Source organism: Molothrus aeneus, chromosome 29 (assembly GCF_037042795.1).
Source record: "Molothrus aeneus isolate 106 chromosome 29, BPBGC_Maene_1.0, whole genome shotgun sequence".
NCBI classification, from domain to species: Eukaryota; Metazoa; Chordata; class Aves; order Passeriformes; family Icteridae; genus Molothrus; species Molothrus aeneus.
Genome location: NC_089674.1, coordinates 3,620,436 through 3,645,504, shown reverse-complemented (window position 1 = coordinate 3,645,504; position 25,069 = coordinate 3,620,436). Strand labels below are relative to the sequence as shown.

At 59.5% G+C, this 25,069-nt stretch overlaps 3 protein-coding genes across 7 annotated transcripts in view; 1 reads left to right on the top strand and 2 right to left on the bottom strand.

Moving 5' to 3' along the window:
- Window positions 1-684: 684 nt before the first annotated feature.
- Window positions 685-8,295, bottom strand: POLR3D (RNA polymerase III subunit D). Of its 3 annotated transcripts, none has more exons than XM_066567190.1 (9): window positions 7,912-8,295; window positions 6,571-6,730; window positions 5,287-5,330; window positions 4,095-4,240; window positions 3,890-4,017; window positions 3,440-3,611; window positions 2,244-2,491; window positions 1,408-1,461; window positions 685-1,126 (listed from the first exon to the last, which is right to left on the bottom strand). In XM_066567190.1, exons 1-9 carry the CDS (start codon window positions 7,950-7,952, stop codon window positions 1,004-1,006), a joined length of 1,116 nt encoding a protein of 371 aa, XP_066423287.1. In that variant the 5' UTR covers window positions 7,953-8,295; the 3' UTR covers window positions 685-1,003. The 3 variants fall into 3 exon arrangements, with proteins under 3 accessions (XP_066423287.1, XP_066423286.1, XP_066423285.1); XM_066567189.1 differs by having other exon boundaries at window positions 1,309-1,461; window positions 3,890-4,014; window positions 7,912-8,294; XM_066567188.1 differs by having other exon boundaries at window positions 1,309-1,461; window positions 7,912-8,134.
- Window positions 8,296-8,768: 473 nt separating this feature from the next.
- PHYHIP (phytanoyl-CoA 2-hydroxylase interacting protein) lies at window positions 8,769-13,412 on the top strand. Its single transcript, XM_066567191.1, has 5 exons — window positions 8,769-8,988; window positions 9,893-10,076; window positions 10,761-10,935; window positions 11,882-11,999; window positions 12,100-13,412. Exons 2-5 carry the CDS (start codon window positions 9,912-9,914, stop codon window positions 12,632-12,634), a joined length of 993 nt encoding a protein of 330 aa, XP_066423288.1. The 5' UTR covers window positions 8,769-8,988; window positions 9,893-9,911; the 3' UTR covers window positions 12,635-13,412.
- A 965-nt stretch (window positions 13,413-14,377) lies between these two features.
- Window positions 14,378-25,069, bottom strand: part of BMP1 (bone morphogenetic protein 1) — a 28,151-nt gene continuing 17,459 nt past the window's right edge. The window contains exons 11-20 of one of the 3 annotated variants that reach the window (XM_066567183.1): window positions 24,900-25,045; window positions 21,473-21,668; window positions 21,270-21,395; window positions 21,009-21,169; window positions 20,153-20,333; window positions 16,416-16,541; window positions 16,212-16,339; window positions 15,927-16,140; window positions 15,596-15,846; window positions 14,378-14,898 (exon numbers count right to left, since the gene is read on the bottom strand). In XM_066567183.1, coding sequence (XP_066423280.1) covers window positions 14,764-14,898; window positions 15,596-15,846; window positions 15,927-16,140; window positions 16,212-16,339; window positions 16,416-16,541; window positions 20,153-20,333; window positions 21,009-21,169; window positions 21,270-21,395; window positions 21,473-21,668; window positions 24,900-25,045 — 1,664 coding nt within the window. In that variant the 3' untranslated portion in view covers window positions 14,378-14,763. Of the gene's footprint in view, window positions 14,899-15,595; window positions 15,847-15,926; window positions 16,141-16,211; window positions 16,340-16,415; window positions 16,542-17,034; window positions 17,246-20,152; window positions 20,334-21,008; window positions 21,170-21,269; window positions 21,396-21,472; window positions 21,669-24,899; window positions 25,046-25,069 lie in introns of those variants that run through there. The other 2 variants (XM_066567184.1, XM_066567185.1) reach the window with 2 other exon arrangements.

Here is a 25,069-nt window from a genome sequence, read left to right as displayed (position 1 = left end):
GGATTGGGGGTAAAATGGGACGGGCAGGAGAGGGTTAAGATGGAATTCGAGAGGGTAAAATGGGATGGGCAGGAAAGGGTTAAGGTGGAATTGGGAGGGTAAAATGGGATGGGCAGGAGAGGGTTAAAATGGAATTCAAGGGGTAAAAGGGGATGGGGTGGGATGGGAAGGATGCAATGGGGCAGAAGGGGGGATGAGATGGAATTGGAGGGGTAAAATGGGACAGGAAGGTGGGGATGGGATGGGATGGGATGGGATGGGATGGGATGGGATGGGATGGGATGGGATGGGATGGGATGGGAAGCAGGGGTAATATGGGATGGGGTGTCATGGGGCAGGAGTTGGGGATAATATGGAATTGGGATAATATAGAATTGGGAGAGTAGGGTCAGATGGGGGGGGGGTGTTTAGGATGGGATGGGGTGGGAGATCAATGTGAGAGGGGCAAGTGCAGGCCCAGTCCTGCCCAGGTGGTCAGTGTCCCCATCCCTGGTGGTCAGTGTCCCCATCCCTGCTCCCTGCCCCGGGGCTGGTGGCATCCAGGGAGCTTTGGCTCCACGATGACAGCCCTGTCACCCCCCAGGACAGGGTGGGGGTCACCCAGTGCCCCCCACCCGCTGCAGCCACACCCAGGGACCCCAAGGCCTCGCAGGGCCCAGCAGAGGTGACAAAACCAGACTGACACAGGGGGAAAAGAGGTTTTATTCCAGGTTTTTCCCCCAGGACGCGTGTCCTGCTCCCACCAACATGTCCACAGAGCTGGGGGACACCCCACAGCCCCCATACACCCCGAGATCCCCGTTTGGCACTGGGGGGAGCCACTGGTGTGGGGGACACGGCTGGACACCTGCGGGGCTGGAGGGAGCTGGGAGCCGGCTCTGGATCCCTCGGGATCCCAGCACGGGATTGGGATCACCCGCCCCACCCCCTGCCCACGTCCCAAAGGCACATCTGGAGGGGCTGAGGGTCCATCCTGGGGTCTGGGGGAGTGAGACCCCCTGGGCTATCGGTGCCGGTGCTCCAGGAGAGCCTCGAAATCCGGGGAGCAGACGAGCTTGTGCCTGACGTGGCCCAGCACCATCATCTCACCCGTGCGGTTGTCCCCGATGCCCACGGACACCAGCTCCTGTTCCAGGGGGCACAAACAGCCCTGAGCCACAGGAACCCCTGGGAGACCCCACTGCTCCCAGAGGGGACCAGCAGGACCCTTCCCCACTGTCAGCATGGCCAAGAGCCAGCACGACCCCCCCCAGTGGGGTTCTTTCGGGGTCAAACTCCCCAGATTGGGTGCCAGTGTCCCTTCCATACCTGTAGGAAGGAGCAGGGGGTGCCCATGGTCACGTCCAGGGTGACCTTGCCCAGCACCAGCTGCACTTTTCCTGACTTTCGGATGAGCAGCTTCCCCACCTGGCCCTCGGGGAGGTCGGCCAGGGTGCAGATGTTCTCTGCCTGCTTGGCCTCCTGCACAGCACAGCAGGATTGGGATCATCCCACTGGGATTGGGATCAGCCCCTGGGACTGGGATCATCCCCCCTGGGATTGGGATCATCCCCCCTGGGATTGGGATCATCCCCCCTGGGACTGGGATCATCCCACTGGGATTGGGATCATCCCCCCTGGGACTGGGATCGTCCCCTGGGATTGGGATCATCCCCCCTGGGACTGGGATCATCCCACTGGGATTGGGATCATCCCCCCTGGGACTGGGATCATCCCCCCTGGGACTGGGATCATCCCACTGGGACTGGGATCATCCCACTGGGACTGGGATTGGCGTCTGGGACTGGGATCAGCCCCCCTGGGACTGGGATCACTCTATGGGATTGGGATTATCCTGTGAGATTGGGATTACCCTACAGGACTGGGATCATCCCACTGGGACTGGGAGCAGCCCCTGGGATTGGGATCAGCCCACAGGACTGGGATCACTCTACGGGATTGGGATTATCCTGTGAGATTGGGATTACCTACAGGACTGGGATCATACCCTGGGACTGGGATCACACCGTAGGATTGGGATCACAGCATGGGATGGGGGCTGACAGCACCATGGGATGAGGGGACAGCAAAGGATTGGAGGAGAAAGGCCACCACAGGATGGCGGAACAGTGACACCATGGGATGGAGGGACATCCCAGGATGGGGTGGAAAGGACACCATGGGATGGAGGGACATCCTCATGGGCTTGGAGGTGACACTACAGAAGGGGAGGGGATGAGAGAACACCCCCCCCGTGCCCCTACCTGGCTCTTCTCCTGCTTCACCAGCAGCACCTGCCCATCCTCGCTGTGCAGCTCAGCTTTGCTGGGTTTGGAGTCGTGGCTGGGGGGCTGCCCGGGCAGGGTGTCAGGGAGCTGCAGGAACAGCAGCTCCTCCTCCTGGGCCAGGCTCAGCCTCTGCAGCAGCTCAGCCGCCGACACATCCCGTGGGAACCCGGGGGGGCCCTTGGGCTGGGCCGGCTTGGGATCCTCCTCACACGGCTCCTCCTTCACTGCAGAGGGCAGGGGACAGAGGGGACACCCCCAGCTTGTCCCTGCTGTGTGCCCAGCCCTGCCCTGCCCAGCCCAGCCCAGTTGTTGGCGATGATGAGGATGAGTATGGCGATGAGTAGGGGTCTGAGGCCATATATCATGTTGCAAATTGTAGGACAGATCATGATGGGAACAGTGCAGTGGGGAAGAAGGTAAAGGAGTCTATTTTTAGGCTGATGGGGATTTTGAAGTTTATAATGAACTTTCATTCCCAGAAGGAGGTGAGGCTTTCTGCTCCAGAGTGGATGTAGATTGTTATTGGGATTAGGCTGATTAAGAAGGAGGCTTTGACTGTGTTTGTAATTGTGCTGGGAGTGTTTCTGAGGTTGTTGGATAGAAGAGGAAATAGGATGGGGGTGGGGAGGGTTACTTGGGTAAAGAGTATGAATGTGTTTAGGACTAGTGAGAGGTCCATTACTTTCACTTGGGCTTGCACCAAGATGAGTGGCTCCTAAAACCATTGGATTACTATTATCCTTTGAAAGTAAGGAGACTGAGGTTTTATACTCGGATACAAGAGCTAGCAGCTCTTGGTGGTTTTACCTCTCCCAGCCCAGCCCAGCCAAACCCAACCCAATCCAACCCAACCCAGCCCAGCCCAGCCTGGTCCAGCCCAGCCCAGCCTAACCCAATCCAACCCAGCCTGGCCTGGCCTGGCCCAACCCAACCCAACCCAACCCAACCCAATCCAACCCAACCCAGCCCAGCCCAGCCTAACCCAATCCAACCCAGCCTGGCCTGGCCCAACCCAACCCAACCCAACCCAACCCAACCCAACCCAACCCAACCCAGCCCAGCCCAGCCTGGTCCAGCCCAGCCCAGCCTAACCCAATCCAACCCAGCCTGGCCTGGCCCAACCCAACCCAACCCAACCCAACCCAACCCAACCCAGCCCAGCCCAGCCCCACCTTTCACTGCTGGCGGGTCCAGCTCCATCTTCTCCTCCTTGGCTGCAGGCAGCCATGGCTGTGTGTCCTCCTGCTCTGCCACCTCCTCCTTGAAGAGCCAGCCCGAGTGGGCCAGGGGCAGCTGCACCGGCTTGTTCCGGATGTCGTTCTTCAGCCCTGGGTCATCCAGGAACTGTGGGGACAGGGAGGGGACAATCAGCACCCCGGGGGGCACAGGGGACACTCAGCACTGCCCTGGTGACACAAGGGACACTCAGCATTGCCCCAGTGACACAAGGGACACTCAGCACACTCCAGTGGCACAGGGGACACTCAGCGCTGCCCCAGTGACACAAGGGACACTCAGCACCACTGCAGGGACACAAGGGACACTCAGCACTGCCCTGGAGGCACAGGGGACACTCAGCACACCCCAGTGGCACCAAAGCCACCCCTTCCATGCCCACTGACATCATCCTTCTGCAGCATCCTCAGGATCTGCTTGGTCTCCTCGTCCGTCTCCCTCTTCTCCTTCTTGATGTTGATGATGTGGGAAGGGCCGAAGTCGGACACGTCCACGCTCCTGTCCCAGGAGCCTGCTGGGGACACAGGAGCAGCCCAGGGTCACCCCAAGGTGGGAACTCCCCAAAAACACCCAGAGGGGAGCTCCCCTTACCTTTCTTCTTCATCATTTCAGCAGGGCCCTGCTCGAAGATGGAGTGGGACTGGATGACCTCGGGCCGGTTCCGGCCCCGGCCGTGCCCGTCCCGCTGCCGCTCCCGCTCCTTCTTCTCCTTCTTCACCACCACATCCTCCCGGGGCCTGGGGCAGAGCGGGCACAGAACCCCCACATCAGTCACAAATCAACCCCAGCCCTGCCCCTTCCTCCTGCCCCTGCCAGGAAACAGGGCCTGGGGGCAGAGCGGGCACAGAACCCCCACATCAGCCCCACATCAACCCCACATCACCCCCAGCCCTGCCCCTGCCAGGACACGGGGCCTGGGGGCAGAGTGGGCACATCAGCCCCACATCACCTCACCCCAATATCAGCCCCACATCACCCCCAGCCCTGCCCCTGACCCTTCCCCCTGCCAGGACACGGGGCCTGGGGGCAGAGTGGGCACATCAGCCCCACATCACATCACCCCAATATCAGCCCCCCATCACCCCCAGCCCTGTCCCTGACCCTGTCCCTTGCCCCTACCCCCTGCCCTCAGCCCTCCCTGCTGCCCCCAGCCCAGCACCTGCCCCTGCCCCTGCCAGGACACAGGGCCTGGGGCAGAGTGGGCACATCAGCCCCACATCAGCCCCACATCAGCCCCACATTGCCCCTACATCAGCCCCATATTACCCCCACATCACCCCCACATCAGCCCCATATCACCCCCACATCACTCCCACATCACCCCCACATCGCCCCCACATCAGCCCCATATCACCCCCATATTGCCCCCACATCAGCCCCACATCAGCCCCATATCGCCCCCAGCCCTGCCCCCTGTCCCCTGTCAGGACATGGGCCTGGGGAAGAGACTTCTGCACATCACCCAGAGATATTGGTGTGCGGATATTTGGGATATTGGTGTGGATATTTAGGATATTTATATGGTTTTCTGAGAATTTCCATGGATATTTGAGATATTTCCATGGATATCTGAGATATTTACATGAATGTTTGGGATATTTATATGGATATCTGAGAATTCCCATGGGTATTTGGGGTATTTCCATGGATCAGTGGGATCCCCTCTCACTCCTCCCTTCTCCAGACCAACCAGCCCCACCTCCCACAGTCCCTCCCCTCACAGAGATGCTCCAGACCCCAAACCACCCCTGTGCCCCCCACGTCACCCAGGGGCACCACTCACTCCTCCTTGATCTTCCTGCTGATGATGTTGGGGGTGAAAGTTTTCTGTGGGGAAAAACAGAGGGAAAAAATCATCCCCAAATCCCTCAGGCTGTCACAGCCACCCCAGAGCCACTCTGGGGACACGGGGTGTGAGGTGTGAAATGTGTCACCACATTTCTCCTCACAGAGAAAGCAAGGCACAATTCTTGCCAAGAATATTTCTGGGTTTCACATTCTCTGAACCTCAGAGAAAGGAAAAACAATTCTTATCTCATTTGCTGTGCCTGTGTTTGTGCAAAAAGTAAAATACAACATAAAAATGGTTCCCCCAAAGTGATGGTGTTTTATTGCCTTGGCCTATCAGGGCCAAGTGTGTGTGTGAGGTGGGACTGTCAGCTAAAAGTCATGAGAATCTGTGCAGGTGTGTGCAAAGTTAAAATACTTAGCAAATCCAGTTTAGATGTAATAATATAATATAATATAATATAATATAATATAATATAATATAATATAATATAATATAATATAATATAATATAATATAATATAATATAATATAATATAATATAATATAATATAATATAATATAATATAACATAACATAATATAATATAATATAACCAATAAATATAGTATGATATAATATACTATAATATAATATAGTATACTATAATATTATAGTAGATTATAGTAGATTATATTATAGTATAGTATATTAATAATAAATATAGTAAGAAATACTATTATACAATATACTATAAAATACTATACTATACTATAATATAATTAATATAACATAATATAATATAATATAGCATAATAAAGTAATATGATTATAATAAAATAAAATAAAATAATACCATAAAATAGAATAGAATATAAATAATAAATATAGTATGATATAATATACTATAACATAATATTATATTATAGTATATTATATTAACAACAGATATAGCATAATATAATATAATTAATACAGTATGACATTATATTTATATTACATTACATTATACTGTATTATACTATTAATATAATATAACATTATATTATATTATATTATATTATATTATATTATATTATATTATATTATATTATATTATATTATATTATATTATATTATATTATTACTATAATTAAACAATTAAATTAATTAAATTAATTAGCTAATAAAATTAATATCATTAAATTAATTCGCCTTCTAATATCAATGAATTTCTCCTCATCATCTCTCCTGCCATGGGGGTCACCCGACTGGATACTGGGTGACCCCAATTTGGGAAAGGGGGGGGGCGGGGTCTCACCTTTTTGACGCCGCCCAGGGTGAGGTCTCGGGAGCGGATGGAGGGCAGGCGGCCCGGGCTCAGGGGGGGCGCGGGGGGGCGCCTGCCCAGCACCCCCCGGGCCCCCCCCGGCCGGAGGCTGCCCGGGGAGCCCGAGCTGCCAGAGCCCCCCTCGGCCATCCTGCGGGGAGGGGCCACGCTCAGGGGGGATGAACCCCAAACTGGGCTCGGAAATGTACCCACCACAGTAATGAACCCCAAATGGGCTCAGAACTGCACCCACCACAGTAATGAACCCCCAAATGGGCTCAGAACTGCACCCGCCACAGTAATGAACCCCAAATGGGCTCAGAACTGCACCCACCACAGTAATGAACCCCCAAATGGGCTCAGAACTGCACCCACCCCAACACTGATCCCCCAAATGGGCTCAGAACTGCACCCACCCCAACACTGATCCCCCCAATGGGCTCAGAACTGCACCCACCCCAACACTGATCCCCCAAATGGGCTCAGAACTGCACCCACCACAGTAATGAACCCCAAATGGGCTCAGAACTGCACCCGCCACAGTAATGAACCCCAAATGGGCTCAGAACTGCACCCACCCCAACACTGAACCCCCTGCACCCCCAAACTGGGCTCAGAACTGCACCCACCCCAACAGTGAACCCCCAGATGGGCTCAGAACTGCACCCACCCCAACGGTGAACCCCCTGTACCCCCAAACAAGATCCCTGTGACCCAGGGTGGTTGTGTTCCCCCCGCACTCCCCCCGACCCCCTTGTGCCCCCTCCCCAGCTTTCCCAGTCCCCACCCCTCCCCTGCTCCCTCTCCCAAAGGTTCTCAGTCCCTCCCTTTCTCCCCAGCCCCCTCTTGTCCCCCCTCCCCAGGGGTTCAGCCCCCCATGACCCCCTCGCAGCCCCCAATCCCCCTCGCAGCCCCCTCCTCACGGGCCTCACCCCCCCAGGGCCGCCCTGCGCCCCCTCCCCAGGGATCTCAACCCCCCCCATACATCCCAAACGGGACCCCCTTGTCCCCCCTCCCCAGGTTTCCCAGCCCCTCCATACACCCCAAACAGGACCCCCTTGTGCCCCCTCCCCAGGGATCTCAGCCCCCTCCTCACGGGCCTCACCCCCCCCATGGCCGCCCTGCGCCCCCTCCCCAGGGATCTCAGCCCCCTCCCTGCCCCCCTTCACCCCCTCTCACCCCTCTCCCCAGCATTCCCACCCCCTCATACACTCCCAAACAGGGCCCCCTCTCCCCTCGCTCCCCAGGGGTCTCATCCCCCACCTCGCACCCCTCAGGACCCCGCGGACCCCCCCAAATTTCCCCCCCCTCCCCCGCCACGCCGCCCCTCACCCTGCCCGGGCAGCCACGGGCTCGCCGCCCACACTGCGCATGCGTCACGCACGGCGCGCCCTTCCTGGCGCGACGCTGCCGCCGCCATCTTTGCTGAGGGCACGGCGGGCTTGGCAATGAGCCGCCATCTTTGTGGTTGGCATTGCCCATCCCTATGTGAGGGCGGTGGCGCCATCTTTGTGACGGGCAGTTCCCGGCTCTCCGGACCGGGCACCGGGGGCAGCGCTGGGGGGGACATTTTTGGGGGGTCACTCAGCCCTTTATTTAACGCCCTCACGGGAGTCCTGTAGTGCGACGCCCCCCTCAGGGTCCTCTGCAGCCCCACGGCCCGCCGGCACCACCACAGAGAGGGTTCATGCGTGGGCACCCCCTCGCAGAAATTTGGGGAACAATGAGGTTTTTGGGGTGCTCTCCCACCCCCCCACCCGCAAAAAAGCTTCGTCCCTCCAAGAAGGGTGTTTACCACGTGCAAAACAAAAAGTCCGTCCGTCCGTCCGCCGCCCTTGGGCTCTGCACCCCCATTCCGCGGGGGTCCTGTGTGGGTACCAGCATTCCCACGCACCTCCTCCATCCTCCATCCCATTTTTGGGGCCGGGGGGGAACTGTCCCGGTTGTGCCGTTTGCGGGACAATTGGGACACCCCCTCCCGGCCCCAAAAATGGGGGGAACAGGCAGAACCTGCCCACCACCCACCCCCAATCTGCACCCACATCCCACTCTGCCTCCATCACCTGACGCCGCACGCATCCCTCCATGCCATTGGCAGAACCGGGAGGTTTTTCCTTCCTCCCCCTTCTCTCCCAGCTCCTTGGATATCTATTTTTCCCCTTTTTTTTTTTTTTTTTTTTTTTTCTCTCTCCTCTCCCTCCTCTGGAGGGTGTTTGCTATTTCCGAGCTGGCTGGGAGGATCCCAGTCGCATCAGCCGCAGGCAGCGACGCGGCATCGCCGGGTACCACCTCGGTCCCTCAGGCATCCTCCGTCCTTCCCGCTTGGATCAGCCCCGCCGGGGCTCTCTGTCCTGCCCTGCCGCTGCACCGGCACCCCCGCGCCTCCCGGCAGCCCCCCGGCACGGCCAGGTAAGGGCCTCACCGGCACGGCCACACCGGAGCGGCCACCGAGCCCCGGTGGCGTTGGGGGCGACGTGCCCGTGGCACGGCCGGGGGATGCTCGGAGGGCAGGGGGACGCGGCGGGCACGGCGTCCCGAGGGCTCTTAGGGGACACGGTGACACGATCCAGCTGGCACAATCCCGGTGCGGAGTTCCTGCGCCACCGCCGGGCACGGGGACGGACGGGGCAGCGAGGTGGCACCGTGTCCCCGGAGCGGTGACCTTCCGCCGTGCCCGAGGGCTCTGCCGGGGGGTGACAGCGGCTTTGGGGCGCAGAGGGGGGGACACGTGGCCGTGGGTGGCCGTGGGTGCCGAGTGACGGGGACACGCGCGGCGTGGGTGGCCGTGGGCACACGGGGGGGCGGTGGCACGTTGGCACCGAAGGCTGGGGGGGCACCCTCGCCTCCAGCCCCCCGTTCCGGTGGCACGGCTGTGACTCCTTGTCCCCCCTCCGCGGGCATCGCCCACCCCCAGAGCGCCTTCTTGGGGGCGCAGGGAAACTGAGGCACGGGCCGGGGCAAAGGCGGATCCAGCTTTTCCAGTGCCTGCGTCCAACCCTCCCCTCTCCCAGCAACTCCCTCGGCTCTCCCCTTGTTTTTCTTTCCCCACCCGGTGTTGAGCAAACCCCGAAACGCCCGCTGGCGTCGCGCCGGGGCCTCGCGGCACCCGGGGGAGCGGCCGGGGCCCCCGCACCCGACCGGGCTTGTTCCCGGCGTCCCGCTGCCTGCTCCTGCCTGCGCTGCCTATTCCTGGCTCCCGGCCGCTGTTCCACCCCGGTGCCATCTGCTCCGCCGCGGGCGGCCTTGGCAGCGCCGGCGTGGGCAGCCAGAGGGGGCTCGGCACCCCCAAAAGCCCGCGCTGTGCCCCCCGCAGGAGCTCAGCCCCTCCGGCCATGGAGCTGCTGTCCACCCCCAAAAACATCGAGATCAACAACATCACCTGCGATTCCTTCCGCATCTCCTGGGCTATGGAGAAGGGGGACCTGGAGAGGGTCACCCACTACTTCATCGACCTCAACAAGAAGGAGAACAAGAATTCCAACAAGTTCAAGCACCGGGTGAGCCGGGGGAGGACGCGGGACCCCCTGCCCGGGGAGAGGAGACGGGGTTGGCAGGGAGGAGCCGGCTCTTAGCCCTCTCTAGCGCTGAATTTGGGTCATTCCCGTCACGGGACACGCTGGCGGAGGGGACTAGGACGGGGATCGGGGGGTGACGGACCCCGCTGGGCCCCCGCGGGGGAGCTGAGCTGCTCCTGCTCCCCCTCCCCGTGCTGCGAGTCACTAATTCGGGCCGTTTTTAGCAGCGCCGTTGCCACGGTGATGCTATTTAATGTTTAACATTTTTTTTTCTCTCCTCCCCAATAATAAGGGGTGGGGGGGGGTGGGGGGTGGGATATTTTTTTTCCCCTCTATCTCCCGACTTCAGCATCCGCCGTTGCCACAGAAACGGCTCTGCACTGCGGAGCTGCTCCGTGGCCTCTTGACACCGCGAGATGCCACCGGCAGCGGGGGGACCCCGAGACCACCCCCGCCTGGGGGACCCTGTGTCCCCATGGCAGCAGGGACATCTTTGGAGACACGGGCGGGGCAGTGCTGCGGGGCCAGAGCGGGGGGGGCGGCCCAAGACGCGTCCCCACGGTGTTTTGGGGGGGTCTCCGTGGATATTTCGGGGTGTGCGGTACCCGGCAGCACCCGGGCGTGCGGGAGGATGCTGTCCCGCCTGACCCTCGCCGCTCGGCACAGGATGTCCCCACCAAGCTGGTGGCCAAGGCGGTGCCGCTGCCCATGACCGTGCGGGGCCATTGGTTCCTGAGCCCCCGCACCGAGTACAGCGTGGCCGTGCAGACCGCGGTCAAGCAGAGCGACGGCGAGTACCTGGTGTCCGGCTGGAGCGAGACCGTGGAGTTCTGCACCGGGGGTGAGCGGGGCCGGCAGGGACGGTGGGGGCGTCCCCGGGAGCCCGGAGGGAGGATGGGGGCGATGCCAGGAGCCCGGAGCTGGGGGGAGGACGGGGGCGATGCTGGGAGCAAGGAGGGAGGACGGGATTGATGCTTCTGGAATGGGGAGCTGGGCCGGGGATGGGGACGGTGCCGGGAGCTGGGAGGAGAATGGAGGCAGTGCTGGGAGCCGGGAGGATGAGGAGGAAGGGGGCAAAGCTCAGGGTTGGGAGCCAGGAGGGAGGATGGGGTTGATGCCTGGAGCTGGGAGATGGAAGGGGGAAGAGGGCAATGCCTGGAGCTGAGGAGGAGGATGGAGATGGTGCCTGGAGCTGGGAGCAAGGGGGGGAACAGGGGAGATTCCAGGAGCTGGGAGGGAGAACAGGGGAGAACCGAAGAGCTGGGAGGGAAAGGGGGTCAGTGCTGGGAGCAGGGAGGGAGAAAAGAGGCGATGCCAGGAGCTGGGAGATGGAAGGGGAAAGAGGACAATGCCTGGAGCTGAGAGGGAAGACGGGGATGATGCCTGGAGCTGGGAGCAGGGAGGGAGAACAGGGGTGACCCCAGTAGCTGAGAGCAAGTGGGGGTCAGAGCTGGGAGCAGGGAGGGAGAACAGGGGAGATTCCAGGAGCTGGGAGAGAGAAGAGGGGCGATCCCAGGAGCTGGAAGCAAGAGGGGGTCAGTGCTGGGAGCCACGGGGGAGGTCGGTCGGGGATGATGTCGGTAGCCACGAGCCGGGAGAGAGGAAGGGGGAAATGCTGGGAGCTGGGAGCCCGGAGGAGGACGGGGGCGATGCCGGGAGCTGGCACAAGCCGGGCCGGTTGGAGCGGCAGCTGATGAGTGGGAGGCAGGAGGTGCGGGGAGCTGCGGGCAGGGATGGGCTGCTGGAGGGGGATGGAGACGCCCTGATGTCCCCGTGCCTGTCCCCAGACTACGCCAAGGAGCACCTAGCCCAGCTGCAGGAGAAAGCGGAGCTGATCGCCGGCCGCATGCTGCGCTTCTCCGTCTTCTACCGCAACCAGCACAAGGAGTATTTCCAGCACGTCAGGTACCCCCAGCCCCGTTCCCCACGCTCCCCGCTCGCCGAGCGCATTCCCTGACCCTGCCTGTGCCTGTCTGTGTGTCCCTCCTCCTCCTCCTCGTGGCAGGATGCACTGCGGGAACGTGATGAAGCCGTCGCTGAAGGACAACAGCGGGAGCCACGGCTCGCCCACCAGCGGGATGCTGCACGGCATCTTCTTCAGCTGCAACACCGAGTTCAACACCGGGCAGCCCCCGCAGGACTCGCCCTATGGCCGGTACCGCTTCCAAATCCCGGCCCAGCGCCTCTTCAACCCCAACACCAACCTCTACTTCGCGGACTTCTACTGCATGTACACCGCCTACCACTACGTCGTGCTGGTCCTGGCGCCCAAGGGCTCCTCCGGGGATCTCTTCTGCCGGGAGCGCCTTCCCCAGCTGGACATTTCCTCCAACAAGTTCCTGACGTGCTGCGTGGAGGAGGGCGAGCTGGTGTACCGCCACGCCCAGGACAGCATCCTGGAGGTCATTTACACGGAGCCGGTGGACCTGAGCCTCGGCGTGCTGGGGGAGATCAGCGGCCACCAGCTCATGAGCCTCTCCACCGCCAACGCCAAAAAGGACCCCAGCTGCAAGACGTGCAACATCAGCGTGGGGCGTTAAGGGGCCCAGGCGGGCAGGGCCGGGCAGGGCGACGGGCGCTGCCCGCGGGGGCTTCTCCCACGGACGCCGGTGGGTGGAGGACACGGGTGGGCTCGGGGGAGCCGGGCGGTGCCCCCAGGAAGGAGCCGGCGGGACGCTGGTTCGGCGAGGAGGCAGAGCCCGCGCCGCTGTGCGCCCCGAGGGAGGAAGCCTTCATCTCCTGGACCGGCCGAGCAGCAGCGTCCTCGCTGGCGTGAGCCCCGCGCTCTGCCCTGCTCCGGGACCCCCCTTCCCCTCCGGCGTCCCCCGCGTCCCCCCGCCCCAGGTTCACGCAGCTCCCAGGGAGCCCCGGCCCTGCCAGCCGGGACTGGGGCTCCCCGGCCACTCCAGGGGGTTCAGGGAGATATCGGAAGCACCCCCCGGTTTTGAACTGCTCCCGGGGGACGGGGGGTGCTCAGACACCGCGGTGGCGTGGGGGACCCCGGGCGTGCCCCCCGTGTCCCGTCCCTCTCTGCTCTGCCGTCCTGCACCGCCCGAGTCCCCGGCCCCGCGGCCCCGGAGGCAGCCGGAGGAGCCGGGGAAGGGGAGAACGGATCTGAAGCCCCCTCCCTCCCCGTGCCCCCCAACCCGCCGCCCCCCGCATGAGCCGTCGGCAGCATGGCGCTTGCGTGCGGCCCCCCCGGGGTGCCCGCCCCCCGTCTCTGTGTCCCCCCTGCACGCTCTACAACAACCGGCTCCCCCTCCCCGAGCATCCCTGTGCTGTGCTGGAGGTGTTTCAATAAACTCTGTGCGGTCGCCACCGGCCGTGTCACGCTCCTCTGTCCCCCTCGGGACCCCAAGAAGTGGCTCAGACCCCCCCCTACTCCCACCGATGCGGGGATCTGGGACTGGGAAGGGACAAGGTGGCCCTGGCCAGCTCTGAGAAAAGTTCAGGTTGGAAGGGCCTTCCTGGAGATCACCAGGTCCATCCCACCTGCCCGGGCAGGGCCACCTGGCTCAGGTGACACAGGAGCACGTTTGGAATGTGGCCAGAGAGGGAGACTCCACCCTTCCCTGGGGCTGTCCCAGTGCTCTGCCACCCTCCGTGGAAAGAAGTTCTTCCTCACGTTGAGGTGGAACTCATGTTTTTGTTTATGGCCGTTGCTCCTCATCCTGTCACTGAAAAGTTCCCCGAGCTCTTCACCCCACAGGGACTGAAACCCCCTCAGGATGAAACCCCCGGTGCCCATCCCGGTTCTGCCCACGGAGCATGCCAGGGCTGGCACACAGAGGGAACAGGAGCCTCCCCGTGGCAGCAGCAGCGAGCAGGGGCTGCAGGAGGGGTCGAGGCAGGCGGTGGGCGCGGAGGCCGTGGCACAGCCCACCCTCCATCTGCCACCGCCACCGCCAGCATGGGCACGCGCTGGAGCACGCGGTGGGCACAGCACGTGGCACCCACCCACCCACCCACCCAGCCCACAGCGGGTGCTGCCTCAGAGACACCTCAAAATAAAGGTGTGGGGGGACAGAACCCACCTGCAGAGTCCTGGGGGGCTCCGAGCCCACCGCCCTCTCCAGGACCCGCTGTCACCAGCAGAAGGTCTGGCTGCTCCTTGGCTGGAATTCCTGGCTCTGCTCCATCAGAACCCCCAAGGATGAGCTCCTCCCTTAGGATTGGGGTCCGTGCAGGGTCCTGGCTGCTTCCCCCCCCCCAGTCCAGCCCCATTTTGGGTTTTGGGTGCTGTTCTGCTGGGCTGGAAGCAAAGAGGCCGCGGCTGCCCCCGCTCCAAGTACAAGGGTATTTATTTCATGGGTACAAGAGAGAGACAGCACCTTGTGTGTGTTGGGCTCTTCCCGGTTACTGGTTTGTACATTCAGAGCTTTGGCCGGGGCAGGGGAGGGCAGCGGGTCCTGCTCGGCCCCCCCAGCACCGGGGTGGGCGGCTGCCAGCGGGGACCCCCCCTGTGCCCCCCGTGCCGTGGGCGCCCGAGCCCCGGGGCCCCGTGCGAGCGTGTCTTGAGTGCTGAGGTTGGCTGTGTGCTCCTCCTCCGTGCAGTCTGTGCGGGGCAGCGCTCCCCGCCGTCCTCCCTGCCCTCTTTCTCCTCCTCTTTCTCCTCCTCCTCCTCCTCCTGCTCCTCCCCTGCCCGCGGCGGGGCCGGGACCCCCGGCCCTCATTTCCTCGTGTGCAGCGTGTCCTGGAACTTGGTGCTGGTGTAGCGAAGGTGGAAACCCTTCTTGTTGATGGTGTCGTCCGAGTGGAAGCGGATCATCACCGAGTCTCCGGCCGAGTAAACCTCCTCGGGGGGCTGCGGGGGTGAGGGAGGGGGTGCTCAGATCCACCAGCACCCCGGGGTGAGCACCCATGGCAGGTGGGAATATTTGCACTGGGGAATGTGGGAATCATCACACCAGACCAAATTCCCATAGGGATTTCTCCACACTGCTGATCCACGAGCACCCCTGAGGTGAGCACCCACCATGGCTGGGAATATTCACACTGGGGAGGGTGGGAATCCTCACACCAGACCAAATTCCTGTGGGGATTTCTCCACACTGCTGATCCATGAGCAGCCCCAGGTTGAGCATCTCTTGTGGCTGGGAATATTTGCACTGGGGAGGGTGGGAATCATCACACCAGACCAAATTCCCGTGGGGATTTGCACTGTGCAGAGTGGGAATTTGCACTGTGGAGGGTGGGAATCATCACACCAGACCAACTGCTGGTGTGATGATCCACACTGCTGATCCACTAGCACCCATTGATGCTGGGAATATTTGCACTATGGAGGGTGGGAATCATCACACCAGACCAAATTCCCGTGGGGATTTCTCCACACTGCTGATCCACGGGTGGGAATATTTGCACTGTGGAGGGTGGGAATCATCAAACCAGACCAAATTCCCGTGGGGATTTCTCCACACTGCTCTGGCTCTGCCTCATCCCTCACCTTGAACCCTCACTCCTTGGCCCCCACACCACCCCAGGCCACATCCCGGGCTCACCCCGGAGCCGCAGAAGCGGCCGAGGCGTGGGGCTGTCCCGTCGTAGCCATCGAAGAGCTCCATGTAGTCGTATCCACAGTCAGCCTCCTCCTCGATCTCAAAGGTCTGGAAGATGAGCTCCACGCCGAAGCCCTCCTCAGCCATGATCACCCACTCGCAGTCCGAGCCCCCCGGGTAGTTGTTGTCCCCAAATTGTGCGTGGGAATACAAATCCTTGGTCTTCACCTCGGCGCGCACCTGGCCCCCGCACACTGCGGGAGGAGCCGGGGTTTAGGGGCGCCCAGGCTGTGCCCCCACCCCATGACCCCATGTCCCAGCCCCAGCCAGGTACCTGTGCTGTGGGTGGCCTCGAATCCCTTCTTCTGGATGGAGTTATCAGACACAAACTTGAGGAACATCTTGTTGCCCGAGGAGACGATGGGCTCGGGCTCCTTGGCCCCGCAGAAGCGGCCGAGTGCCGGGGCCTTGGCGTCCTTCCCATCAAAGATCTCCAGGTGGTCGTAGGTACATTCCTGCTGTGCCTCCACGTCCAGCTCTGAGAAGCTCTGTGGAGGTTCTGGGTGAGGTCAAGGCTCGGCAGAGGGGACCCCAGTGCCCCCCACCCCCCAACCCCTACCAGCTTGATGCGGTGCCCCGGCGTGGTGCTGATGGCCCAGGTGCACTCCTTCTTACTGGGGTATTTATCGGGCCAGTTGGGGCTGGTGATGGTCCCCAAGACAGATGTCACCTTGTGGTCACAGCCAGCTGTGGGGACAGCCAGGAGGGTCACAGAGGCATGGATGGGGGGTTCCCAAGGGAATGGGGGGCGAGCTGGACCCACCTTCCTTGCAGTCGTGTTTGTTGTCATGCAGCACGAAGCCGCTGCGGCACTGGCACTCGTAGCTGCCGAAGGAGTTGAGGCACTCGTGCTGGCAGCCCCCGTTGTTCTTGGAGCACTCATCCTTGTCTGGGAGAGAGCAGAGGGATCCCTGAGCGGGCTGGGAAGGGCTGGAATGGTGCAATTCCATCCCCCCAGGCCCCCCAGCCCCGCTGCCCTCCAGCCAAGCAAGCGCCCCCGGGCAGCAGCAAAGCAGCTCCAGCATCCCAGCCCCTGCAGGCACGGATGGCTTCTCCTCTCCCGTGGGCTCACCCATGGGTGCCACCATTACCTGCTGCCAGGACGGACGGGGGAGAGGCAGAAAAACACACAGTGACAACCAAAGATGCACAAGAAAGACCAGGACGCTGGAGTCCCTCTTTACTCATCGATAGGAAATGTCACAGACACGGTAAAAATTGGGGGAGGGTGGGGGGAAAAAAAAAATAAAATGAACAAGGTCAGCTGGTCAATGACAAAACCAAGGAGGTGGGGTGCTTAGAACCAAAAAAAAAAAAAAAAAAAAAAAAAAAAAAAAAAAAAGGTAAAAAAAAAAGTTAAAAAAAAAAAAAAAGGTCAACAACCAGTTCTGTCAAGCAAAAGGCTGCCGGGGCCGGCAGCACGGCTCGGCTCGGCTCGGTCCCACCGTGCTCCCGCACGGCTCCGGGGCCGCGGCGTTCCTGAGAAAGACGGAGAGGACGGAGCGGCTCAGGAGGGGCCCCGCGGCCGCTTCTGCATGCGGAACTTCAGGCCGGGCGGGCGAGATTTCGGGGGCTGCAGTTGCTGCTTCTTCTCTGCAAAGAGAGAGGGAGAGAAGGGGGGGAGCGATGGGGGGACGGGGGGCGGCGGGGCGGGTCTGGGGGGGCCATGCGGAGCGGCAGCCGGGGGGAAGCAGCAGCGAGGGGACCCCCGGGAGCCCCTGTGCGGCCGGGGCGAGCGGCTCTGCGGGGAGGAAGAGGAGGAGGAGGAGGAGGAGGAGGAGGAGGTTGGGCTTTGGGTGGGTTCCTGGGGCTGTTCGGGCTGGGAACGGCACTGGAGGGGTTTGGGATCACCCCGAGCTGGCCGGATTTACCTCCCACCACCGCCCGTAGGGAGCCCCTCCCCGACCCCCCCAAAGACCCCTCCAGGCGCCATCGCTCCCCTTCCAGCTCCCCCTGGCCTCCGGGCGGTGTTTTGGGGAGGGAAGGCAGCAGCAAGCGGGCACCAGAGCCCCCCGCGCCCCGCTCCGAGCTCACAGCGGGGCCGGAGAGGAGCCGGGGTCCCTCCTGGAGCCAGCGGCGAGGGGGGTCCTGCCCCGGCCCCCGGCCCCGCGGCCGCCTCTCAAGCGGAGGCTGTAACCTGGCGTCTCCTCGGTCTGAGGGAGGAGGAAGCGAGGCAGAAAGGCCCGTTTGGGGTTGGGAAGGGGCTCCTGGGCTCAGAGCAGCTCCAGCACCGCTGGAGGGGGAGCTGGCGGGACGGAGGGAGCCTGAGCGGGCGAGACAAGAGCAGGAGAGAGTTGGCAGCGGCAAGAAGCCCAGCGGCTCGGTGTCTTTAGCCATCCTTTATTCCAACCAGCCTGCTCGCCGCCACCCGGCATCGCTCACCGTTCTCCCCCGCGGGCATCCGACGGCTCCGGGCTGCTGACCGCCCCGCAGCCCCCGGCAGCGCCTCTCCCCCCGCTGCGGACCCCCCAGCGCCGCCGGGGCTCGGCCGAGGGCCGGGGGGACGTACCTGGATGCCGACACCGTGGCGGATTCCCGGGAGGAACGCGCATCCTTACGCGCGGCCGCGAGGAGGAGGAGGAGGAGGAGAAGGAGGAAGAAGAGGAGGAGGAGGAAGGGGTCACGTCTTCAGCGGGGAAAAACGGGCGCCCGGACGGCCAGGCTGCCCGCGGCACCGAGGGACGGGGCTCGTCCGGAGCACGGGGACCCTCCGCGGCCAAAAAGGGGCCGCACGGGAGAGGTTTTGCCCAGGGAGCAACCCCGGAGGGACCAGAGGAGGGACCTCGCTGTGGCCGAGTCCTCCAGGGTGGTCCTGCTGCCGGGAAAGCCCGAGACCTGAGCGGGGGAAGGTGGAGGCGAGGGTTTGGTGCTCTATCGTCACCGCACGAGGGAGGAAAGACGGGAAAAGGGGACGGCGAAGGAGCCCCAAGTGCTCCAGGGGGAGACTCACCCGGCTGCCCCGTGGTCCCGCTCGGCTTCCCCGAGGAATCCCCGAGGAATCGCTTTGTGGAGGGTGCCGGCTCCCGACGGCTGGGCCCCCTGGGCCGCCCTACTCGCCTTGGTTTTCATTGAACACATAAAGCAAAGACACGCCATGCCCGGCCCGCGGGGCTCTGCCGCTCCGGGAAACCCACGGCGGCTCCGGGGACGCCGCTCCCGCAGCCGGGAGGCAGCGCTGCCCCCCAAAAACGGCCGGCGGGAGGCTCGAGGGTCTCTCACAGCTGGGACGGTGTCCAGGGCACCGTGCCACACCCGGGGGACCGGCTGGGGCACGAGGGTCCCGTGGCAGGGTCCAGCCCCGGCTGCATCCAGCGTTTGGTGTCGCCATCCCTGCCCACAAAACCCGTCCGAAGGTGACACCGCCTCCTGGAGGGGTGGCCCGGGAGAGGAGAGCAGACAGGGAGAGGCAGGTGATGGTGTTTGGGAGGAGCCATCGCTCCGGGGATCTCGGGTGCTGAGGCCGGGATGCGGAGCGCCCTGCCCGGGGAGCGGAGGGAGCCGGGGCCGTGCAGCAGAGCGGGGAGCAGCAGCAGCAGCAGCAGCAGCAGCAGCAGCAGCAGCAGAGCGGGGTGTCACCGTCCCCCCACCCTGGGAATGCCACCCGAGGGGTGCAGCACCCGGGGCCCAGCACATCCCTGTCCCCAGCATCCCCTTGCTGTTTGGGGAGCCCCTGAGAGCACCCCCAGGTCTAAAGATGGAGCCAATTGTCCCCAAAAAGAGGAGAAAACCTCCCAGAATGTGCTGCCAGCAAGGCTGCCCGTGGCTGGAGGGTTTTGGGACTGGGGGCTCTGAGGTAGGAGCCAATTATCCCCCAAAAGAGGAGAAAACCCCCAAAATGTGCTGCCAGCAAGGCTGCCCATGGCTGGAGGGTTTTGGGGCTGCACCCCCAATTCTGAAGTAGGAGCCAATTGTCCCCCAAAAGAGGAGCAAATTGTCCCCAAAAAGAGGAGCCAATTATCCCCCAAAAGATGAAAAAACCCCCCAAATGTGCTGCCAGCCAGGCTGCCTGTGGCTGGAGGGTTTTGGGACTGGGGGCTCTGAAATAGGAGCCAATTATGCCCCAAAAGAGGAGAAAACCCCCAAAATGTGCAGCCACCAAGGCTGCCCATGGCTGGAGGGTTTTGAGACCAGGGTCTGCGCCCCCAGCTCTGAAATAGGAGCCAATTGTCCCCCAAAAGAGGAGCAAATTGTCCCCAAAAAGAGGAGCCAATTATCCCCCAAAAGATGAAAAAGCCCCTCAAATGTGCTGCCAGCCAGGCTGCCTGTGGCTGGAAGGTTTTGAGACCAGGGTCTGCACCCCCAGCTCTGAAATAGGAACCAATTATGCCCCAAAAGAGGAGAAAACCCCCCAAAATGTGCTGCCAGCCAGGCTGCCCGTGGCTGGAGGGTTTTGGGGCTGCACCCCCGGCGTGGGCAAGGGAAGCGTTAGCGGCGGTTTGGGGGGGCCAGGCTGGGTGAGGGAGGGCAGGGGGTGCCCGTGCTGGGGCCAGGCAGCTCTACCTGAGAAGAAATGGGCTTTGAAGCCCTTTTTGGAGACGGTGTTGTCGGACTTGAACTCGATCCTCATGTTGTTGTACTGGGAGGTGATGACCTCGGGCTTCTCGGCCCCGCAGAACTTCCCGTGCAGCTTGGAGTCAGCTGTGAGCCCGCTGCGCACCTCCACAAAGTCATATTTACACACCTGGGGGGTGACACGGGGCTGGGGACACGGTGGTGCCACCCTAGGGGCCACCAGCAGCCCCTGAGAGCACCCCCAGGTCTAAAGAAGGAGCAAATTGTCCCTTAAAAGAGGAAAAAAGCTCCCAAAATGTGCTGCCAGCAAGGCCGCCTGTGGCTGCAGGGTTTTGGGGCTGCACCCCCAGTTCTGAAGTAGGAGCCAATTGACCCCCAAAAGAGGAGTCAATTGTCCCCAAAAAGAGGAGAAAACCTCCCAGAATGTGCTGCCAGCAAGGTTGCCTGTGGCTGGAGGGTTTTGGGACTGGGGGCTCTGAGGTAGGAGACAATTATCCCCCAAAAGAGGAGAAAACCTCCCAAAACGTGCTGCCAGCAAGGCTGCCCATGGCTGGAGGGTTTTGGGACTGGGGGGTGCACCCCAGATCTGAATTAGGAGCAAATTGTCCCCAATAAGAGAGAAAACCCCCCAGAATGTGCTGCCAGCCAGGCTGTCCATGGCTGGAGAGTTTTGGTGCTGCACCCCCAGTTCTGAAGTAGGAGCCATTTGTTCCCCAAAAGAGGAGAAAACCCCCCAGAATGTGCTGCCAGCCAGGCTGCCTGTGGCTGGAGGGTTTTGGGGGTGCAGCCCTGGCATGGGTAAGGGGTGGCACGGGGCAGACAGGGGCTGCTCCCCCCCACTCACATCGTTGCCCTCGGTCTCGAAGAAGTCGAACTGGAGGGAGATGCGGTACTGGGTGGGGGCCACCAGCTGCCAGATGCAGTTCTTGTTGGGGGGATACTCCTTGGGCCACCCCGGGCTGGTGATGGAGCCGTTGAGCTTGGTGAGGAAACCTCCGCAGGCGGCTGCAGGGCGGCACCACCCAGCGCCCGTCACCTCCACGGGGCTGGGGCCGCGCCGAGGGGCACAGGGGGGGTTTTGGGGGGGTCTCAGGGGGACACTCACCCTCGCAGCGGCGTTTGTCAGATGCCAGCTCGTAGCCAGGGTCGCAGGCGCACTTGTAGCTGCCCAGGGTGTTGACGCAGCGCTGCTCGCAGCCGCCGTTGTTGGGCCGGGAGCACTCGTCCATCTCTGGGCAGGGCACGGGTGGGGGGTGAGCGGCCAGGGGGGCTGCAGCACCCCCAGCACCCCCAGAGCTCCCCCCAAACCTTTGAAGAAGTTGACAGCAAAGCCGGCCTTGTTGATGGAGCCGTCGGACACGAATTTCATCCAGAGCTTGTTGGAGGTGCTCTTGATGTCGTCGGGTTTGTCGTAGCCGCAGTAACGGCCGATGAGGCTGCTGGAGTCGCTGCTCCCGTCGCGGATCTCCAGGTAATCGTAGGCACAGCTGTCGTGGCGCTCGATCTGGGGGGGGGACAGTGCCACAGTCAGAGGGCACAGGAAGCGTCACAGGAAGGTGTCACAGTGAGAAATGTGTCACAGTGAGAAATGTGTCACAGTAAGGTGGCACAGTAAGGTGGCACAGTAAAATGTCACAGTATGATGTCACAGTAAGACATCACAGTAAGAAAGATGTCACAGTAAGATGGCACAGTAAAATGTCACAGTATGATGTCACAGTAAGATGGCCAGTAAGATGTCACAGTAAGATGTCACAGTAAGGTGTCACGGTAAGAAAGATGGCACCGTAAGATGTCACAATAAGGTGTCACAGTAAAATGCCACAGTAAAAAAGATATCACAGTAAGGTGTCACAGTAAGGTGTCACAGTAAGATGTCACAGTAAGACATCACAGTAAGAAAGATGTCACAGTAAGATGTCACAGTAAGGTGTCACAGTATGATGTCACAGTAAGACGTCACAGTCAGATATCACAGTAAGACAGATATCACAGTAAGGTGTCACAGTAAGAAAGATGTCACAGTAATGTGTCACAGTAAGATGTTACAGTAAGGTGGCACAGTAAGACAGATGTCACAGTAAGGTGTCAAAGTAAGATGACACAGTAAGGTGTAACAGTAAGAAAGATGTCACAGGAAGGTGTCACAGTAAGATGCCATAGTAAAAAAGATATCACAGTAAGATGGCCAGTAAGATGTCACAGTAAGACGTCACAATAAGAAAGATGTCACAGTAAGATGGCACAGTATGTCACAGTAAGATGGCCAATAAGGTGTCACAGTATGATGTCACAGTAAGACGTCACAGTCAAATGTCACAGTAAGAAAGATGTCACAGTAAGAAAGATGTCACAGTATGATGTCACAGTAAGACGTCACAGTAAGACAGATATCACAGTAAGGTGGCCAGTAAGATGTCACAGTAAGACAGATGTCACAGTAAGAAGTCACAGTAAGATGTCACAGTAAGATGTCACAGTAAGACAGATGTCACAGTAAGGTGTCACAGTAAGAAGTCACAGTAAGGTGTCACAGTAAGACAGATGTCACAGTAAGAGATGTCACAGTAAGGTGTCACAGTAAGACAGATGTTACAGTAAGGTGTCACAGTAAGACAGATGTCACAGTAAGAAGTCACAGTAAGGTGTCACAGTAAGATGTCACAGTAAGATGTCACAGTAAGACAGATGTCACAGTAAGAGATGTCACAGTAAGGTGTCACAGTAAGACAGATGTTACAGTAAGGTGTCACAGTAAGACAGATGTCACAGTAAGGTGTCACAGTAGGACAGCCCCTGGCAGGGTAATAATTGATACAGACTCCATGCATTCACAGAGGGCTGATCAATCATCTTTATTAAGAAACCCATTGTTCTTTTCTATCTTAGCTCGCTACAGGTTGACCTGATTGGTTCTTTAATTAAAACACCATCAGTATTGGTTAATGAAGAAACCCCCATTGGTAAACAAATCTCCACAGTACATTCCACATGCTCACAATGGCAGGTGCAGTGAGTTAAGATCAGAATTGTTCCCCATTCTTTTCTCTGCTCCCTAAGAGCCTTTTCCCAGAATGATGCCTGGGAAAGTTGTGTTTCTGTGGTCAGAGCTGCTGCCACAGAACAGGGCTGGTTTTGTCCCAGAACCCCCAAACCCTTCCCACGCCTGTCCTGAGGGGAAACTGAGGCACGGAGGTGTTGCTGATGGACCCAGCAGCCCTAAGCCCATGCTGAGGGAGCACGGGGATGAGGAGATGACCCCTCCCCAGCCTCGGGGATATAGGAATGTGCTCCCTGTTGATGGAGTGACCAAACTATCCTTTGTCTCCTCTAAAAGGAAAAGGGCCCAGAAGTTCCTCTCCTCAATTAGCAAAAAAGACACCTCACAGGACCTGGGGGACTTCACCTCAAAATTAAGGATGGCCAATTGCACAGGAGCCAAAATTCCCACCTGAGCAATTCAGTAGAAAAAGAAGAAAACAAAGAAATGAATTGCTTTTGTGAGGTGTTTTACCAGGAGCAATAACCTCTTGCACCTGCTCGGTTTTTCTCAGAGTTTTGTTATTTTGCTTTTTATTAAAACTTCTTTGTTTCCAACAGTACCCCAGAAGCCATGCTGCTGATTTTATGCCTTCTGAGGCAGCTGAGCTATCCTGGGTGTGAAATAGATCTCCAAGAGCTTGTGAGACCTGGAGAGGAGACCCATTGTCCTAGGTTGACTAGATGATGCTTTTATCCCCAATTGTCTGTTCTGTTTATGCTGAATAATGAGTTTTGCACCTTTAAGACTTGTTGCAGAGAGTGAAGGGGGGAGAGAAGAAGCTCAGTTTGTTTTCAGACACTGCACTCACTCCTCCACATTCCTGCTCCTGGACTGTGCTGTCTGTGGAAGGACAGACAGCAGGACAGAGCTCTCCTTTGCTTTTAGTTAGTTTGAGCTAGCTGAGGTACAGAAGTTCCCTGGACTGTGGGTTTTTTCCTTTTTTCCCTTTTCTTTGGAGCTCTTTAAACCTGCTCTGGGCTGAACACCCAGGCCTGGCCTGTGACATTTCCAGCACTGGAGGGACTGATCAGAGCCTGAGTGAGCTGAGCTACAGCCCATGGAGGGACTTTCTCAGTCTGTCACCTCTTTTGGAGCAGCAAGGGGTTTTATTGTGTAATATTGTTTAGGTTTTATTGTTCAATATTGTTTAGGTTTTATTGTTCAATAATCATTTTTTTTCCCACTTTTTTCCAAGGAGCTATTTTCTCCCGGATCAGTTGCGGGGAGGGGCTGATTGAATCTGCTTTCCTAGAGGAGCCCCTTTGGGGGCTCTCTCCAAAATTTGCCCTGACCCAGGACACCCAAATTTCAGGGGGGGAAAGAGCAGAGCACCGGCAGCTTGCACCTGTGGCCACTGTTCCAGCACTGGAGGGACTGATCAGAGCCTGAGTGAGCTGAGCTCCAGCCCACAGAGGGACTTTCTCAGTTTGTCACCTCTTTTGGAGCAGCAAGGGGTTTTATTGGTTAATATTGTTTAGGTTTTACTGTTTAATAATCAGTTTTTTCCACTTTTTTCCAAGGAGGTATTTTCTCCCATACTTGGCTGGGGAAAACCAGTCCAGGAGAAAATACCTCCTTGGAAAAAAGCAAATTCATTTGAATCTGCTTTCCTAGAAGAGCCTCTTTGGGGGCTCTCTCCAAAATCTGCCCTGACCCAGGACACCCCTGTTTCACAGGGGGACGCTGACCCACCTCGAAGGACTGGAAGGTCAATCCCACGTGGTAGCCCTCGGACACGGTGATTTTCCAGACGCACACCTTGCTGGGCCGGTAGTCATCGGGGTAGTTGGGGGACTGGATGTGGCCGTTGTCCTTCTTGACGTCCCCCCCGCAGATGGCTGGAAGGGAGGAGCAGCAGCCTG

Bases quoted from the DNA above. Each gene is read 5' to 3' on its own strand.
- POLR3D (XM_066567188.1), bottom strand. From the start codon at position 7,952: ATGCGCAGTGTGGGCGGCGAGCCCGTGGCTGCCCGGGCAGG. The intron at 5,331-6,570 runs GTGAGACCCCGC...TTTTCCCCACAG, and splicing joins CCCTGGGCGGCGTCAAAAAG to AAAACTTTCACCCCCAACAT. The intron at 1,127-1,308 runs GTATGGAAGGGA...CCCCTGGAACAG, and splicing joins CCCCCTGCTCCTTCCTACAG to GAGCTGGTGTCCGTGGGCAT.
- PHYHIP (XM_066567191.1), top strand. From the start codon at position 9,912: ATGGAGCTGCTGTCCACCCCCAAAAACATCGAGATCAACAACATCACC. The intron at 10,077-10,760 runs GTGAGCCGGGGG...CGCTCGGCACAG, and splicing joins CCAACAAGTTCAAGCACCGG to GATGTCCCCACCAAGCTGGT. The intron at 10,936-11,881 runs GTGAGCGGGGCC...GCCTGTCCCCAG, and splicing joins CGTGGAGTTCTGCACCGGGG to ACTACGCCAAGGAGCACCTA.